Consider the following 17,413-nt stretch of genomic DNA (forward strand, 5'->3'; position numbering starts at 1 on the left):
GAAGGTATGACGTTTTAACCTTCATTGTAGTCTCATGTTACTAGGAAAAGTTGAACTCTCGTGGAACAGCCCAGGTTTGCAGTACTGCACCAAACCTTCACCTGGCCAGTTCTGCTGTGTGCTCCATAGGGGGCTGTAAGTGCTGAATTGTGTCTTTGGATCATGAAATATGCATGCAGATATTGATGTTTCCACATTTTAAATCTTGGTTAGTAACTATTGGAATGGAAATATGTAGTTAGGGCTTTGACAAGTTACATCACCCTTTCTGCTTCAAAGAGACATATTACTGTAAACTCAAACATGTCAGTGCCACTCATATGCTGTTTCATAAATCATGTGGATTTCATAAAATGTCTTTTAGACATTTTTTTTTTTCATTTGTGAACTTAAGATTAAATATAAAATAGTTGATACATTTGTTTAAATTGATGTTTGATGCATGATGCATGTTTAAATTAATTTTTTATTTAACCTTTATTTAACCAGGAAATAATTAAATTAATTCTTAAAATTAAATTAAATTAAATTAAATTAAAATTATATTAATTAAAATTTTTATATTATCTATGTATATAGTTAATATTTTATTTATTTCTTTTTTTTTATATACATATATGCTACCGTTTGGGGATAGTCAATATTTTTTTTCCAAAGAAATTAATACTTTTATTCATCAATGATAAATTAAATTGGGTAAAAGTGACAGTAAAAACTTTTAGAAAATGTTCAAATAAATGCTGTTCTTTTAAAGTTTCTATTAATCAAAAATTCCAATAATAAAAAAAAAAAAAAAAGTTTTCACCATTTATCAAAATAAAAAAATAATATTTCTTACACAGCAAATCAGCATGTTAGAATGATTTCTGAAGGATCACGTGACACTGAAGACTGGATTAATGATGCTGAAAATTCAGCTTTGCATCACAGGAATAAATTACATTTTAAATGTATTCCAATAAAACAACAGTTATTTTAAATTGTAATAATATTTCAGAATATTACTATTTTTACTGTACTTTTGATCAAATAAATGCAGCTTTGATGAGCAGACGAGACTTTTTTTCACATTATTGTAAAGATAATTTACATAGCTGAAATAATGTCTTTTCAGTCAAATTAAATAGACTAACATTATTGTGATATTAATTTATAGCAAAATCGACTAAAATGAATGAATTTAAAGAGCCTTTTCTAAAGATAAAACCAATCGCATTGGCAGTGATCACAGTGTCCACACCTGTGTGCTTCCGTATCAGTTTATCACACTTTCGTGTGGTTGTTGCGTGTGGCAATTTATTGCAGATCTTATCTTTGTGCTCTCTGTTCAGGTGAAACATTTGGAGGTCAGCTGCTCCTCAATGGCCGATGACATCTGTAAAAAGAGTGCCATTATTGAGACGTACGTCATGGACAGCCGAAGAGGTAAGCGTCTCTCTCTCCCTCTTTGTCATTCTTCACAGCCTCAGACGTACTTGTTTTCTGAAAGCACCTGATGTGTAGGTTTACAGATGAGGTCAGGTGATAGGTGATACTGATTGTGCTTTTATTCTAAGGAGTATCAAACATGTGGTTGTCACTTTTGTTGTGTCCGTGTGGAAAAAGACCCCAAGCTATTCAATAGTACAGGTTTGTTTAAAATAAAGGACTGTTTAGACTGATGCAGAGACATTTCATAATTTTCTTCTTTTATTGTACAGTGTGTATTTTTTTTGTTCTATTTTTATGTATGCACTCATACTTGCATAATCTCCCACTACATGTTTTATTGGCCCTATTTATAATGCCACTATTTTGGTGCCACTGTCTGTACAGTTCTTAGGTATTCTTTGAAAAGGCACTTTGCAGCTGAAAATAATAATAAACTTTTTTTTTTTAATGTAAGGGACATATGAGTGCAGACTACTGTTTTATTTCTGTGTTGCTTTTGATGGATTGGAATTGAACAATCTGTCTATACTTTTAGTGAACATTGACTGTGTTCTGGCAGTTGAATGAGAGAGTGCTCAAATTAATGGCAAGATACGAGGAAGCATCTTTTCATAAATGCAGTCTTGGAGTATATTTGCTCAACAAAATTACCTGGATTTAGTACAAGATCTATCAAGGCAGAGCAAAATTTGTTTGCTACAGACACAAATTTCAACATATATTGTTTCATTTGGTTGTCATTTAAATTATTTTTTTGTAATATTTATATTTTATTTCAGCTTTATTTCAGTTAACGAATATTACTTTTCATATTTTTTTATTTTAGTTGTAGTTAGCAAAAACATTGAGTGCCACATCTATTTCTGAAAGAGATGTTGGTACTAGTTTTTCTTTAAACAGCTGAGGGACAATTTTAAGTAATTTTCTGTAGTAATCAATCAGTTGGTCGATAACTTTGAATGAATGTTCCCTTAAATTTGTCTTTATTGTCATAGATGTTGCACAGGAAGTAATTCAATTCAATTCAAATTTATTTGTATAGTGCTTTTCACAATACTCATTGTTTCAAAGCAGCTTTACAGAAAATGCATGTCTACATTACAAATATCTATAAACTCTCTTTCTATGAACTCTCTTTAGCACTCCTTCTTTGTGAAATTTCAGTAAAAGTCACTTTTCCAGCAGACTGAACACACTCCTGACACATCATGACCCGTTTTTACAATTTGGAAACATCCGGAGCAGTTTTTGACAGCTTGGTTTGCTTGTGTGCATGAAAACAGTCAAACTCAATAATATTGGCAGGGATTCTCTCATAGAAGTTTGGTCTAAAGCACTGGATTTCTGCACTCAAACTCACAAAGAAAACAAACATTTCAGTCCCCTGAGAAAATGGCACTGGTACTTTTCAACTGCCATAGAGCCTCAAACTGGAAGCCCATCCTTAGTTCACCAACAGAAACTTTAGATTTATGTAAAAGTTAGACTTAAATAAAGTTTTATAGTTGTTTTATACTTGTATATTTGAGGTGTAGTTGTTAAAAATTGTATTTTTTTTTCTTTGTAACACTTAACAATAAGTTTCAATTTGTTAACAATGCATTAGGTATCATGAGCCAAAAATTAATAATACTTACAGCATTTATTAATCTTAATGTTATTTTTTATATATACTAAAACATTTTAACATTTCAAGTTGTATAAATTAGCATTAGCCAGTGTATTATGAACAAACATGAATTAGCAATAAAAATAATGTTTATAAATGAACATTGAGCTTGTTGTAAAGTGTTACCATCCACCCTTCTGCAGTCCATTATGATGTTTGTCAAGGTGTCACATGACCGATTTCCACCTTCTCTGTGACCCCTTTGAATCAAATGGGCTGTTGTTGCACCTTTAAGACTTGTATAAGTAAATTAAATCTGATTGAATAACCTGAGTAGTTCATACTGTTTTTCAGCAGCCCAAGCAAAGTAGCTGAATACTAAAGAAGTGTGAATGTAGCTGGGTCATATGTTAATGAGCTCGAGGTTGTGACATCATAGCCATGAAGATTTTCTGAACTAAACAGGCAGAATCTTAATTAAGCTTCTGGTGAATAAATACATAAAATTGGTGTACATAAAGACTGCATTTGCTCATCTGCATCCTGCAACAACATAAGAGACTGTGGTTATCATTTCAAACTTCTTTTTTTTTGCCTCATTTAAAGCAAGGCTTCTCTTGTGTTTCACTGCGAACAGAGTGGAGGTGGTAATGTTGCATCTTCCTGTCTTTTCCCCCCCATGTGTTCTCCTGTTTTAATTTCATGACTGACTGATTTAACATTTAATGGCAGACTCGATTCCATTAAGGCTGGTGTCGTCTAATTGTAAATATTGTCCTATAAAAGTTTAAGATCTCTGCTCCTTTGGGGCGTTGGGATAGCTCACAAAACAGGCGTGTTCGTGTAAAGACACTTTTTTGCCCATTACAAGGTATCCGTAGAGAGGTGAGAATTGAGAAGAATGTTTGGTAACAATGTTTTGTTTAGTTTTAAAATTAATACAAACTTTGAAAGAATATGATGCATGTGGCCATATTCCATTTATACTCTTCATCTCAGCCCAGTGTGATCTTTAATGTGGCAGCAAGTCTCCTGTTTATCCGTTTCCATCTGGTTCAGGTCTAACCAGTATAGTCTTTCTGAATAGCATTGGAAGTGAACCATTTACTCCTACAATAATTGAGGATAGTCCCAGGGAGATGTAAAAATGGGGAGGTGGAGACTCCATAGAAAAAAATGAAGAAAGGATGCAGAAGGTAGCAGCACTAGATGAGAGCTGACATTAGCAGGATGTAAATGATTCAGAATGCCGACATGCCTCAGTGAACCCAACACTCATCCTCAATAATGCAGCAGAAAGACTGAGCACCCCTCTTGTCTCCTCTCCTCCGTCCTCTCTCCCCTCCCTCTTACTTTATACTTACCCAAGTGCGGCTCGCCGTAAATTCATGCCAGTGATATAACAAATGAAACAGTGCGACATTTTATCTCAGACGTAGCCTTTTGAGTCAGTAGCGGTTTCCGTTGTCACCAGTGTGTTGAGGAAATGGCAAGTCAGGAAGCACCTCAGATAAGCCAGATGTATGCCACCTTGGGGGTATTGTTGACCCTTCACTTGCCAGAACTTTCTGCAGTATTCTTCCCTTCAAAGTGGGGACTGTATAGAAGATGCTGCGGATTAACAGTTGGATTGCGACATTGTGTAAATTAGTCCCACAAACATGGAAACGCTTCTGCGGTATTTCAAGGCACATGTTCCCAGTAATGCAACCCCAGGATAATTACGTATTCGTTAAGACAAATCCTGAAAATTGCAACCATTAAGCAGCAGTGGACAAATATATATGAATGTTTCATTCAGTAGCGGTTCCCATTTTTTGCCAATTTGTCGAGGAAATGGCAAGTCAAGGATGGCTCATATGTATGCCACCTTGGGGGTATTCTTGACCCTTCACTTCCCAAAATATTCTGCCACATTCTCCCCTTCAAAGTAGGGATTGCATAGAAGAAACTGCGGATTGTAAAAGGCACAACAGTTTTACAGCATTGCGCAGATCAGTCCCACAACTGTGGAAATGCCTCTGTTGTATTTCAGGCACTTATTCCCAGCAATGCAACTCCAGGATCATCCAGTATTCGTTAGGACAAATGCTGAAAATGTCAGCCGTTAAGCAGCGGTAGGCAATTATAAATGAATGTTTCTCTGTAGAGCTTGGCATGTGTGTGATGTAAGACAGCTGTAGGATGGTTTATTTGCGCAGCCTCCACTAATCAGCTATTCAGCAACATGCCGCAGTCGCGTGTGCACAGCCTTCGCTCCGCCTAAGTGCTGCTGGAAGAAGTCAGCTGGGGTGAGACGCTGCTGCAGTCTGGAAACCCTCTGCCTGCCTACTTGTACCCTGTTTTAGACCTCTACTGAAGCGTGAAGTAAGCTAACCTTTCAGTGTACTACGGCCTCTCCCTGCTGCATCATTTAAGGAAGAAACTATCCTTATCGCGTGCCCTATAGCTCCAGAACCCACTGAGATAATGGGAGCGAGTGTGAGTCACAGCAGAATTATTTTACTTCCCTCTACAAGCAAATTTGGTCCACTTTAGAGTGAATTACACCACCGGGAGTGGGTGCTAATGGGCACTCTACTTGCCGAGGTTGCAAGAACAAATATGAGAAGAACAGATCATCGATATCCACACAGATCCCTCGAAAGAAGGAGTGACATCTGTAACTGGGAATAACACATGGCTGCAAACAGGAAGAATCCTTGTTGTTGAGATGAAATTTCCTGTTTGCCCCCTGGCAGAGGTTTCAGTTAAGTGCCGTGTCTCCAGTGAGAGATGACTGAAAGGTCGCAGCCGCCGTACAGGATCTGCCAGTTTGACTGATTCAGGACTGCTGACTCCTGCCCCGGCCTGAGGAGATTCCCAGTGAGGCTTGCTAAGAAGTGGCCAGTGTTTCTGTGGGGTTCACATGGTAATTGTATGCTTGCTGTTATCTTGAAACTTGCATTGGTGCTTCAAAGCCTGAAGAGGACATTCTTCAAGGCCAAGCTCTGGCTGGCGTGATATTCCACTGTAACATCACTATCTTCACTTATCTTTTTATTCTTACATGCAGAAGACCCTTTTTGCTCTTAAAGGGTTAGTTCACCCAAAAATGAAAATTAGCCCATAAATTACTCACCCTCAAGGCATCCTAGGTGTATGTGACTTTCTTCTTTCAGACGAATCCAGTTGGAGTTATATTAAAAATTGTCTTTGATCTTCCAAGCTGTTTAATGGCAGTCAGCGGGTGTGACAGTGCATCAGTCCAAAAGAAGTGAAATAAAGCGCATCCATCCATCCATAATAAAAAGTGCCTCACACAGCTCCGGGGGGTGAACATAGGCCTCCTGTAGCGAATCGATGCGTTTTTGTAATATTTAAAAGGTAATAATCAATTTAATCTAGCTTGCGCTCACTGTTGTACACGGAAGGAGCTCCGGGCGGATGACGAAGGACGTTGGCGTTGCGCATGTGCCGCTCAGAAGTGACAAACGCGGAAGCGCAGGGGAGAGATCAAAACAAAACATCGGTCACGAATTAGAAGTACAAAACAAGGATTTGTAAAGAAGGATGTCGGAGGATTTCGATATAAGCCAAGAGGAGACTGGTTTTCCTTTGCTAAAGTAAGGAAACTTTGCTTCCTTTGATCCTGTAAACAAACGTTGGTTTTCACGAGACTCACCGGCGCATGTGCAACGACGACATCTTACGCCATACTCCCGGAGCTGCTTCCATGTACAACTGTTGGGGCAAGCTAGATTAAAGTGATTATTACGTTTTGAATATGGATATTTTTCTTACAAAAACGCATCGATTTCGACAGGAGGCCTTTGTTCACCCCCCGGAGCCATGTGAGGCACTTTTTATTATGGATGGATGCGCTTTATTTCACTTCTTTTGGACTGATGCACTGCAACACCCGCTGACTGCCATTAAACAGCTTGGAATATCAAAATCAATTTTTAATATAACTCCGATTGGATTCATCTGAAAAAAGGACGTCAAATACACCTAGAATGGCTTGAGGGTAAATAAATAATGGGCTAATTTTCATTTTTGGGTGAACTATCCCTTTAAGTACCATAGTTGTGCAGAATTCAGAGTTGACTAGTTGGCTCCCTTCAAGTTCATGACTTACAATTTGAATTAAATTGCCCATACCCTATAAGTTGCAGTTCAAAGCAATTCTATCTATTGATCTATCAGTCTGTCTGTCTGTTGTTCTGTTTATCATTGTGTCTATCAGTCTGTCTGTTGGTCTATCTGTCGTTCAGTCTATATAATTGTCCGTCTGTCTGTCTCTGTGTATCTATCCTTCAGTCATTCTATCTATCGTTCTGTCTGTCTGCCTGCCTATCATTTTATTTGTCTGTGTTATCTATTTGTAAGGCCCCTTTAATTTCAAGTCTTTTGAAGCTTTTTCCAAAATGGTTTCAACATTTAAAAATTTCTTGTCCAATTCTGTTCAATTCCGACTGTAGTTTCCTTTGAATTTCAGGTAATGTTAATTCTACTCCCCTGCTTTCAAAGTTGCAATTCTGCATCCTGATTGGTACCTAAATTAAAATTCATAGTCCGTAACTGAATTGGAATTTAAAAGGCATTTTCAATTCAGTTCTTAATGGTGCACAACCCTGTCAAGTCCTGCAGGTTGTGACCTCAGCACTGTTCTGACGTAGTTCAGCCGAGCGTGTGATCAGGGATCTCCCGAGTCGTGAGTCAGGAACATCTGCGTGCCTTCAGTGTACTTTCCATTCCTCGTCTTCATTTGCTTCCGTGACTTGGCTTCTTAGGTTCACATCCCCTGCTGGTCCTGCAGCGGAACTCTGTCTGCGAGAGTGCCTGGCGCCATTCCACATCTTTGAAAGCCATTGGCCCAGCATTTTCCAGCCATTAGAGCAGGGAGTCCTCTTTGTAAATCTCCTTTGTGGATTTATCAAAGCGTCTCCATAGAATCCTTGCCCCTACGCTCCAGCAAATTTGAATTAATGACACTGATCAATATGGAAGAATTACTGGTTACAGACAGGTGTGCGTTTTTCCATTTGCTATGTCATTAGCACAAAAATTTATGTAGCCGTCGAAGGATTTGCTGGTCTTGTTCCCTAAAGAGTCAATGCATTAACTTCAGCGCGAGTTATTCGTACTGGGAGGGAATTACGGCATGGTGAAAGGAGACACTGCAACATCACAAGATGAAGCCTGTGATTTCCCTACTGTAGATGTTAATAGAATTCTAATGAAGCAATGCATTGGTTGTAATGGGCTATTTGGCTGCTATGCTAAGCAGTGGATATTGGAAAAGGACACAAGTTTGAAAAAAAAAAAAAGGTTCAATAGTAGGACATTCAATTGCTAATTTTACGCAATCTCCTTTCCATTATAGTTGCGTCAGAGTTATTATAGTTAAAAAAAATGTTGTTTAGTAATTTGTCCTTTCAATTTAGTGTAGTTTTTATTTTTTATTTTATCATTTGTTTTTTAATTGTCTAGTTTGTTTATTTAGTTTTCGTTGTAGTGTGTTAAATTGTTGCGCTAACTGGTGTCATTTAAAGCGTTTAATACCATAAAATATTTCACCGCAGTCTAATGTTATTGCTATCCAGTGGCATTTTCTTGTTTTATGCAGGCGGGTTGTAACAGCCTTTAGTTTTATAAGATACCATATATAAAACCCTACAATTAATTTGTGGCCATTTTTGTTTTATTTTAGTTGGGTTCAGAGTCATGAAAATTTGTATCTTTAAGTAATTTCAGTTTTTCCTATTTATATTATAGTTTTTGTTTTCATTTTATTTTTTATAATTTTTATTCAAAGATGTTTTCGCATGGTTTTTAAGTTATATGTTTTCGTTAACCATAAAACGCAGCAATACTGTATGCATTTGAAGTTTTAAAGCTGCAAATATTCACCGGTCATAGTGTTCATTCTATGCTTCTGTGGTAAGTAGACAAGGTTAATTATCTTATAGTCCAGATAAAGAGCAAAGACTGCGCTTTGCACCTTGTGGTGTTTACTGTCAGGCTTCAGGGGCGAGGCAAATGAATTCATTCATGGCCTTCAACGCTTAACGCCATGCATTCAAAGGTTGAACAGGCCTCTGGGGGGTGAAGTTAACATCTCAATTAGCACTGCATCACGTTCTACTTCATTTTCGTAGTTCTGGGCTATGGCATTGGCTCACCGCGACCGGCAATGCTCGTTTGCTACGCTAATGTTGAACACGTGTGAGGCTCTACTGTTAGCCACACATATACACTATTCTTGCGCCAATCTAATAAGGTTAAAGAGGCGTGAGATTGCTAGTGCTTACTGCTTAGACTAATATACTGTGATGTAACAATGCAAGTTCTTCAGCTAACTGTGACATGGTCTGTCTTGAGAACAGGTCACAGTCGCTTAAGCAACTTCAGGTTACTGTGCATCGCTTAATTAAACGTATATAATCTGTTCTTTTTAATTACTAAAGTGATTCTTTTCTCTACCCACTGTAGTTTCCTTTTTCTGTTTTTTTAATTTATTTTTATTTTTAACTCTCTTGCTTCGTTTTAGTTTGATTCTTCAACAAAATTGTGCTTCTGTCCATGGCATCATTGCAGTCCGAACCACTTACTACAACATAAATATATTTTATTTTTTTATTTTACTACAGCACAAATATATTTTATTTTATCTTATACATTTTTATTTTATTCATACAGCATACAGCATCAATTTTTTTTTAATTCATACAGCATACAGCATCAATTTTAAATTATTATTATTTTTTATTATAAATTTTTGTTTTTTTATTTTATTTTATATTTTTGTTTTATAGACTTTATATTTATTTAGAAATTTAAGGTTAAAGTTTAAAACTACTTTTTTGTACCTACTTAGTATTTGTACTTTTGCTATTTGTACTGTTTTGAAAAGTAAATGATGTTTAAAAAAATATAAATTTTTAAAATGTTATTCTAACATTATATTTGTTTCATCAGATTTTAATTTGTTTGAATTTTAGTAAGTTAGTGTGTTAACTGATATAATTTATATAGGTGCGTAAAATTTCTTTACTATATTTTCTATCCCCCTATTTTCTATTTCTATTTTATGTTAGTTTTGGAGTCATAAAATGTATTTTATTTTCAGTTTTTCAGTTATTTATTTATTTATTTATTTATTTGTAATTCATCTTTTTTATTGTTCTGTTTATATATTACTTTGTTTAAATTATTTTTATTTTTATTTAAGTTAACAAAGATGTGTTCATTTAGTAAAACTGACTATAGCCCAATGTCTTTTTTAACATAATAAAACATGTATTTGCCTCCACAGAGATTTTATTTGGAAACTGCATTTAAACACCCGCAGGAAGTGTCACATTTCCCATGTGCTCCATCATCAGACCACAGGTGTAAGAGGTTATTTGACAGCACCGTTTAGGGACACACTGCTGAGCTGACCTTGAATGTCTCCACTCACACATATGAAGTGAAAACCGAGAAAGAAGCATCCCGATCGAACTTATTGCTTTTGCCCTTGACACGCAGAGGCTGGCCAGCTCGATTCCCTGTCCTCCCTCAGAGGAAAAACTCCACTAAACTATCTGACAGTTCACTAGGAACCTGACAACATCTTAGTAGCCTGGCTTTAAGCAGGCAACCCAGTATCTCAGCACTTCTGCTCTCTTGCCTCCATTAATCATCAATTAAGCAACATCTTTCATTTTTTAACACACAACCTTGTCCAGTTACAACCCCACACCGATGTCCCCTGCTTACGGTCACTTCCGTGGTTGCGTGTTACTGTCATGAACCCTGTCGACAGACTTTGTTGTGCTGCCTTTAATTTGACTCCATCCTTACTGTCATTCTCTCTACCTTAACCGGGGTTTGAATTTCCTGAAAGCTAGAATTCATTCTCGGCGGCTCTCGTGAATGTGCAGCGTTGTTTATTTGCCAGCTTTAAGACGTGCACAACTTTTTGTCAAACCTGCGGATGATTGCACTCGAGGTGCTCATCAATGTTGTGGCGTGTGAGGCGAGAGCCATTCGAAATGCTTTCCTCCAAACGCAAGCACTCTGTATTCACTCAGCAGACACTAATGGCCCCCTGATAGAGATCATCTTTATTCATGGATGTTGAAGCATTACTGGAGAAAACATGGTTAAAAAGCACAAGTCGGAGTGATAGAATGTTTGCCATCTCTAAAATTGCACCTTTTTCCTCTCTCTTTCTCTCAGATGTATCCGGAGGAGGTGCGGTGGCCCATGGTGCTCAGGGTGAACGTGGAGGTTTGAGTTCTGTGCTGAGGGACTTGGTAAAACCTGGAGACGAGAACCTGCGTGAGATGAACAAAAAGCTGCAGAACATGCTGGAAGAGCAACTGACAAAGAACATGCACCTACAGAAGGTAAAGAGAGGGAAGGCCAGCCATTTGGGATGGGAAAGACAAGCTTTTATGGTCAAGGTCAGTTAAGGTTAGCCATAAAACCTACTTTTGAAAGACAGTTATAAACCCACATGGAAACCGTGCCCACAGAGCTTCAAAAAAGCTTAGTAGATATCAGAATTTGAACATCACAACAAAATAAAAAAATTCTACTCCTGTCCCACTATTTTAAGTTTAAGACAGCACTGTATTGGAATTTCTCTCCCTTTTTATTTTTTTATGTTCTGCAATTAAGGCAGCTCAAACCATTTAACATACAACATCCATTGAAATTTTTATGTGAATAAACTATTGTGTTTTTATTTTGTTTTATTTTGTTTCTATAATATATATATACAGTCATGGTCAGAATTATTGGTACCCTTGGTAAATATGATCAAAGAAGGCTGTGAAAATAAATCGGCATTGTTAATCATTTTGATCTTTTATTTAAAAAAAAAATCACAAATATCTAACCTTTCATTGAACTAAAACAATTGAAAATGGGGGAAAATCTCATTTTGAAATAAATGTTTTTCTCAAATACACATTGGACACAATTATTGGCACCCCTAGAAATTCTTATGAGTAAAATATCTCTCCAATGAAAGGTTAGATTTATGTGAATTTTTAAAATAAAAGATCAACATGATTAACAATGTTACCAAGGCTGCCAATAATTCTGATCACGACTGTATATATATATATATATATATATATATACATACTACTGGTCAAAAGTTTGGGATCAGAACTATTTTTAATGTTTTTAAAGGAGTTTCTTATGCTCATCAAGGCTGCATTTATTTGATCAAAAATACAGGAAAAAATGTAATATTGTGAAATATTATTATGATGTAAAATAACGTTTTTCTATTTTAATATAGATTAAAATCGAATTTATTTCTGTGATGCAAAGCTGATTTTTCAGCATCATTACTCCAGTCTTCAGTGTCACATGATCCTTCAGAAATCATTCTAACATGCTGATTTATTATCAGTGCTGGAAACTATTGTGCTGCTTAATATTTTTTTGGAACCTGTGATACTTTTTTTCAGGATTCTTTGATGAATAAAAAGTTAAAAAGAAGAGCATTTATTTAAAATGGAAATCTTTTCTAAGAATATACACTACAGTTCAAAAGTTTGGGGTCAGTACATTTTTATTCTTTCTTTTTTTGAAAGAAATTACAACTTTTATTCAGCAAGGATGCGTTAAATTAAGAAGTGATAGCAAAGATTTATATCGTTAGAAAAGATGTATATTTTGAATAAATGCTGTTCTTTTAAACTTTTTATTCATCAAAGAATCCTGAATGACAATTAACCTCTCACACCCCTCTTGATATTTCCAGAGCCGCACATCGTTAATGGGTGATTTGTTCCTGTAGTGAAGCCATGTGTTGGTTTGTTTGAATTATATTAAAAACTATAATTATGTGCTATAATATTATAGTCTCTTATACTCACCAAGCTGCATTTATTTAATATAAAAATAGGTAAAAACAGTAATATTGTGAGAGATTATTACAACTTAAAGAACTGTCTTCTATTTGAATATATTTTAGAACGTAATTTGTTCCTGTGATGCAAAGCTGAATTTTCAGCAGCCATTACTTCAGTCTTCATGTCACAATACTTCAGAAATCATTCAAATATGATGATTTGCTGCTCAGTTATTATCAATTATTATTGGTGATGATTTATTAATGATGGATCTTATTATTGTCAATATAGAAACATTTTGCTGCTTAATATTTTTGTAGAAACATAAATTTTTTCAGGATTCTTTGATGAATAGAAAGTTCAAAAGAAGAGCATTTATTTGAAATAGTAATCTTCTGTAACATTATAAATGTCTTTACTGCCACTTTTGATCAATTTAACGCATCCTTGCTGAAAAGTATTAGTTTATTTTTTTAAATGTTACACTAGACTTTTGAATTGTAGTGTATTACGGTTTTCACAAAAACATTAAGCAGCGAAAACTGTTTTCAACATTTATAATAAGAAATGTTTCTTGAGCACCAAATCAGCATAATAAAATGACTTCTAAAGGATCATGTGACACTGAAAACTGAAGTAACAGCTGCTGAAAATTCACCTTTGCCATCAGCGCTGCTAAAATGCATGCATACATGTATGTAATGTAATATTTTTGGCTGGAAACTAAACCCAAAAATGTCGTAAAGATTACATAACCATCTAGTAAAATTTATTTTTGTATAATCCAGTGATTTAAATACATAACAAATGAAAAGTGCCTCATTTCATTCATCTGTTTATATGGAACTGGATGGATGCAAACTAGAAGACTATTCATATCAAATGCAAAATCAGTGCAAAAACGAGTTAAAAACAAAAGACTCGCAACAGTAATACATTATACATTTGACTGGATGAGCCACGTTCAGAGACGTTATGTTTAGTTACACTTCACATTAGTTACATTCTTTATTAATGCACCAATGTGTGATGCATGGTGCTCTGTTTTGTGAATGCGAATAAAATCCTTACTGAGGGGGTGTTTGAGCCGATGTGAGGCCCAAAGACAGTCTGGATGATGGTGGAGTGCATCTTGTGTGTGTGTGTGTTGGTGCCCAGGGGGGGTTGTAGGTTACAAAAACACCCTGCCGTAACCTTGGCAAAGACAAACGATGCAAACTAAGACCAAGATGGGGTGACGATCCCTCTGCAAAGCTTGTCCATAACTAAGACCAGAAAGTTCCCTGCAACACAAACCTTTTAAAATTGATTCACAAACATCTTGAGAAGCGTATGAAAGATTAAATCTGGTCAACTTTAGCACTTGTCATGTTTGCAGTTTGACGCTTAAACGGATAGTTTCAAATCTGTTTGGTTGAGCCACTTTTGAAGCTATAATATGCACACACCTGTAAACACTCACTCTGCTTTAGTTGGAAGAGGAATAGTTTTATTTGATTATTATCATTACTAAATGTAGTTATTTTGTAGTGGTGCTTCATAGCTAAATGCCTTAACAATGTATATATCATTATGATAATTGAATTTTTAGTCATCTTCATGCTTTGGATTACATGCACTTAAACGTGTTGCTGCAGCTTGTGTTGTTGTGGATGGTGTTCAATACAGCAACACAGTGGAAAACGATCCGGCAGGCTGCTGCAGCAGTGAGCGCCCATGATGTGTCTAGCTCGTTAACAGCTGATTAAGCGTTCATTTTTCCTGCAGGCGAGATGAGAAAAATATGGATCTACAGCAGTTCAAGACATGCTCGAAAACTTCCTGTTTTTCTCTCTCTGAATGTCCATTTCTCTGTCTCTCATGGTGCTCATCACACCATCAAAGCCCTTGCAAAGTAAAGCATTGAAGTTAATATGACACTGATGCCACTTTACAAGTCAAAGACAAATGACTCTAAGATACATATGTCCCCTGGGTCCAATTGCATAACTGTAGCCACAATGTTAAGACTGTGTCTTAAGAACTAGTTTGACCAACTAGCAGTTAGCCAAGAGGTAATCAGTCTTACTTTTCGGATTCAAATTGGGCCAATCTACCTTTTTGTAACTGACTTTAAAAAGATATGAGCAGTATTGAGGAAAACAAATTAGATGACTAACCTTTTAAGTCTAGTCTAAGCAGTTTATGCAACCAGCCCCTGTTAATTGTAAAAGGCTGAAAGTCATGATATCGAAGTGACATTTAACCCCCTCGTGGTACTGTGATGTCAAACATTGATCATCTGTATGCACAGCGCCGCTTCAAATCTAACACATCTTATGAAATGTAAGATGACGTATGTGGGGCAGGGAGGGTACGTTAATTGCGTTAAAAAAAATAGTGTGGCGAGGGGGGTGTGGTTCAGCGAGGTCTGCAGCGGGAGAGAGAGTTAGGAGACGAGCGGTGAGTAAGTGGGTCAAGTGCAAATGACAAACACCTGTGTCTTGTTTCAGTAATTGGCGTGGAGAGACTGCATAAAGAGACTGGTAAATGAGAAGCTGACAGAGAGGGACAGACTGCTGACTGGTGGATGTGTGTGCGTGGAAACTATGTGCTCTTGAGAGCCCCAAGTTTATATTGCTTATGCACTGTGTTATATTGAGTGCTGGTAGAGCGATGTTCTGTTTGTTTACTGAAAACTAAATAAAACCACCAGTAGCAGTCAAGCCGACCCCGTCCTCTTCCTTCCTGATCTCTGACTTTGTTACACATATGGCGCTTTTCCACTGCGTGGTACAACTCGGCTCGGCACGGCTCAGTACGGCACGGCTCGGCACGGTTTGCGTTTCCACTGCAGTTCAGTAGCGCTTTAAAGTGGGCAGGATTATTCACATGTCGTTATAGTTGCCCCGCCTCCACTACCACGACTCCTAAAAAAAACTTTTTCATTCCGCGTCGCCCCATCAAGCTCTCGCTGGATCCGCTCCTCTCCGAAGTGGTACTAAAAAAAGTACCAGGTACCAGGTACTGTACCCAGTGGAAAACCCCCCAAAAGTGAACCGTATCGAGCCGTACCATGCAGTGGAAAAGCGGCAATAGACTGTAAAAAAACATGTATGTAGTGTCCGTGATGTCACCCGTAGGTGTCTGAAGAGCATTTTTGAAGCCTTGAAAATAAATCAATCTATGGGATTGACTCCCTTTTGGAGCCAGTCTTTAGTGGCCAGTCGATGAATTGCAGTTTAAGTCGCTTACATGTTGGTTTCAAGAGAGAGACGAGAATGTTGCGGCTTGGTTAAAAATTATAATGCAGCTTTTTTTCCATAACTAATTAATTACATTAACACGTTAAATTGACACCCCTAATTTTAATGTATTTATATTAGTGCTGGGCAACGATTAATTGCGATTAATCGCATCCAAAATAAAACTTTTTGTTTACATAATATATGTGTGTGTGCTGTGTATATTTATTATGTATATATAACTTGATCTCAATGACCTCAAAGTAAAAGGCAGTGAAAGTCTGACAGTAATCAGTGCTGAGTACTATTGTTAACCCTGCCTGGTTTAAATGTTTAAAAATGATTAACAGTTGAAAATATTTGTTAGAAATTGGAGATGGTCCTCACTTCAGAACACAAGATCCAGGGGGCGAGGTTGGATCCAGATCCAACTCCTCCCACCTTAAATATACCTAAACCTACCCGTCTCTACCCCCTGATCCCTAAACCTACCCATCTCCACTCCCTGATCCCTAAACCCACCCATCTCCACCCCTAAACCTACCAATCTCCACACGCTAGATGTGGATCCAACCACTCCCACTGGATCTTGTGTTCTGCAGTGAGGGGCTACTGAAAAAAATCCTAAACCAACCGCCTACTGACTGCATATATACTAATATCTATGGATCCATTCAGTATAACTAAACACAGCAACATAAACATGACAAATCAAAACATTATCGTGAATGTGTGTGGAAACAACATGAATGTACGGAAATGTCTGTGCCTGTGCATAAATACAATGTGTGATCAGTGCGTCAAGAGCACTCATACACGCATTAATATAACGGACTCACGCGTGCTTACTGTACGACTCCTGTACGCCGCCGCAATCGTCTTTACCTTGATTGCAGTCTTCATCCATCAAAACTTTACTAGGGAGACTGGTTATCCAGTCGAGAAAACGTAGTTTGCGTCTCATCTGGCCATACGGGTGGGATGTGTTGACAATCTGTACTTCACACAGCATGCCGTGTGAGGGCTCGCGATCTTCAGAGACAATCACAGAATATGACAGAGCTCGTGTTTTAAAGCGAAACACACTGGAATGAATAATTCACTTAAAACGCTTGCGAGTATCTGTTCTCTCTGCAATCTCTGATGTAATCAGCCTGGTTTCCTTTATATTAGCGCTGTTTTGGACGGATTGTTTGAATGCATGCATACTGGATCATTGGACTGAAACCTTTCCCTGAGTTTAGCGGCTTAAAATGATCTAATCGCAAGCAGAGAAGCAAAATTGGGTTAAAGGGTTAGAATAGAAA

At 37.1% G+C, this 17,413-nt stretch overlaps 1 protein-coding gene across 1 annotated transcript in view; it reads left to right on the forward strand.

Moving 5' to 3' along the window:
* Positions 1-17,413, forward strand: part of LOC107674351 (GRIP1-associated protein 1-like) — a 49,462-nt gene that overhangs the window by 28,646 nt on the left and 3,403 nt on the right. The window contains exons 26-27 of the mRNA XM_016468307.1: positions 1,312-1,425; positions 11,249-11,418. Coding sequence (XP_016323793.1) covers positions 1,312-1,425; positions 11,249-11,418 — 284 coding nt within the window. The remainder of the gene's footprint in view (positions 1-1,311; positions 1,426-11,248; positions 11,419-17,413) is intronic.

This window comes from Sinocyclocheilus anshuiensis, unplaced genomic scaffold, assembly GCF_001515605.1.
Source record: "Sinocyclocheilus anshuiensis isolate Anshui unplaced genomic scaffold, SAMN03320099.WGS_v1.1 scaffold188, whole genome shotgun sequence".
NCBI classification, from domain to species: Eukaryota; Metazoa; Chordata; class Actinopteri; order Cypriniformes; family Cyprinidae; genus Sinocyclocheilus; species Sinocyclocheilus anshuiensis.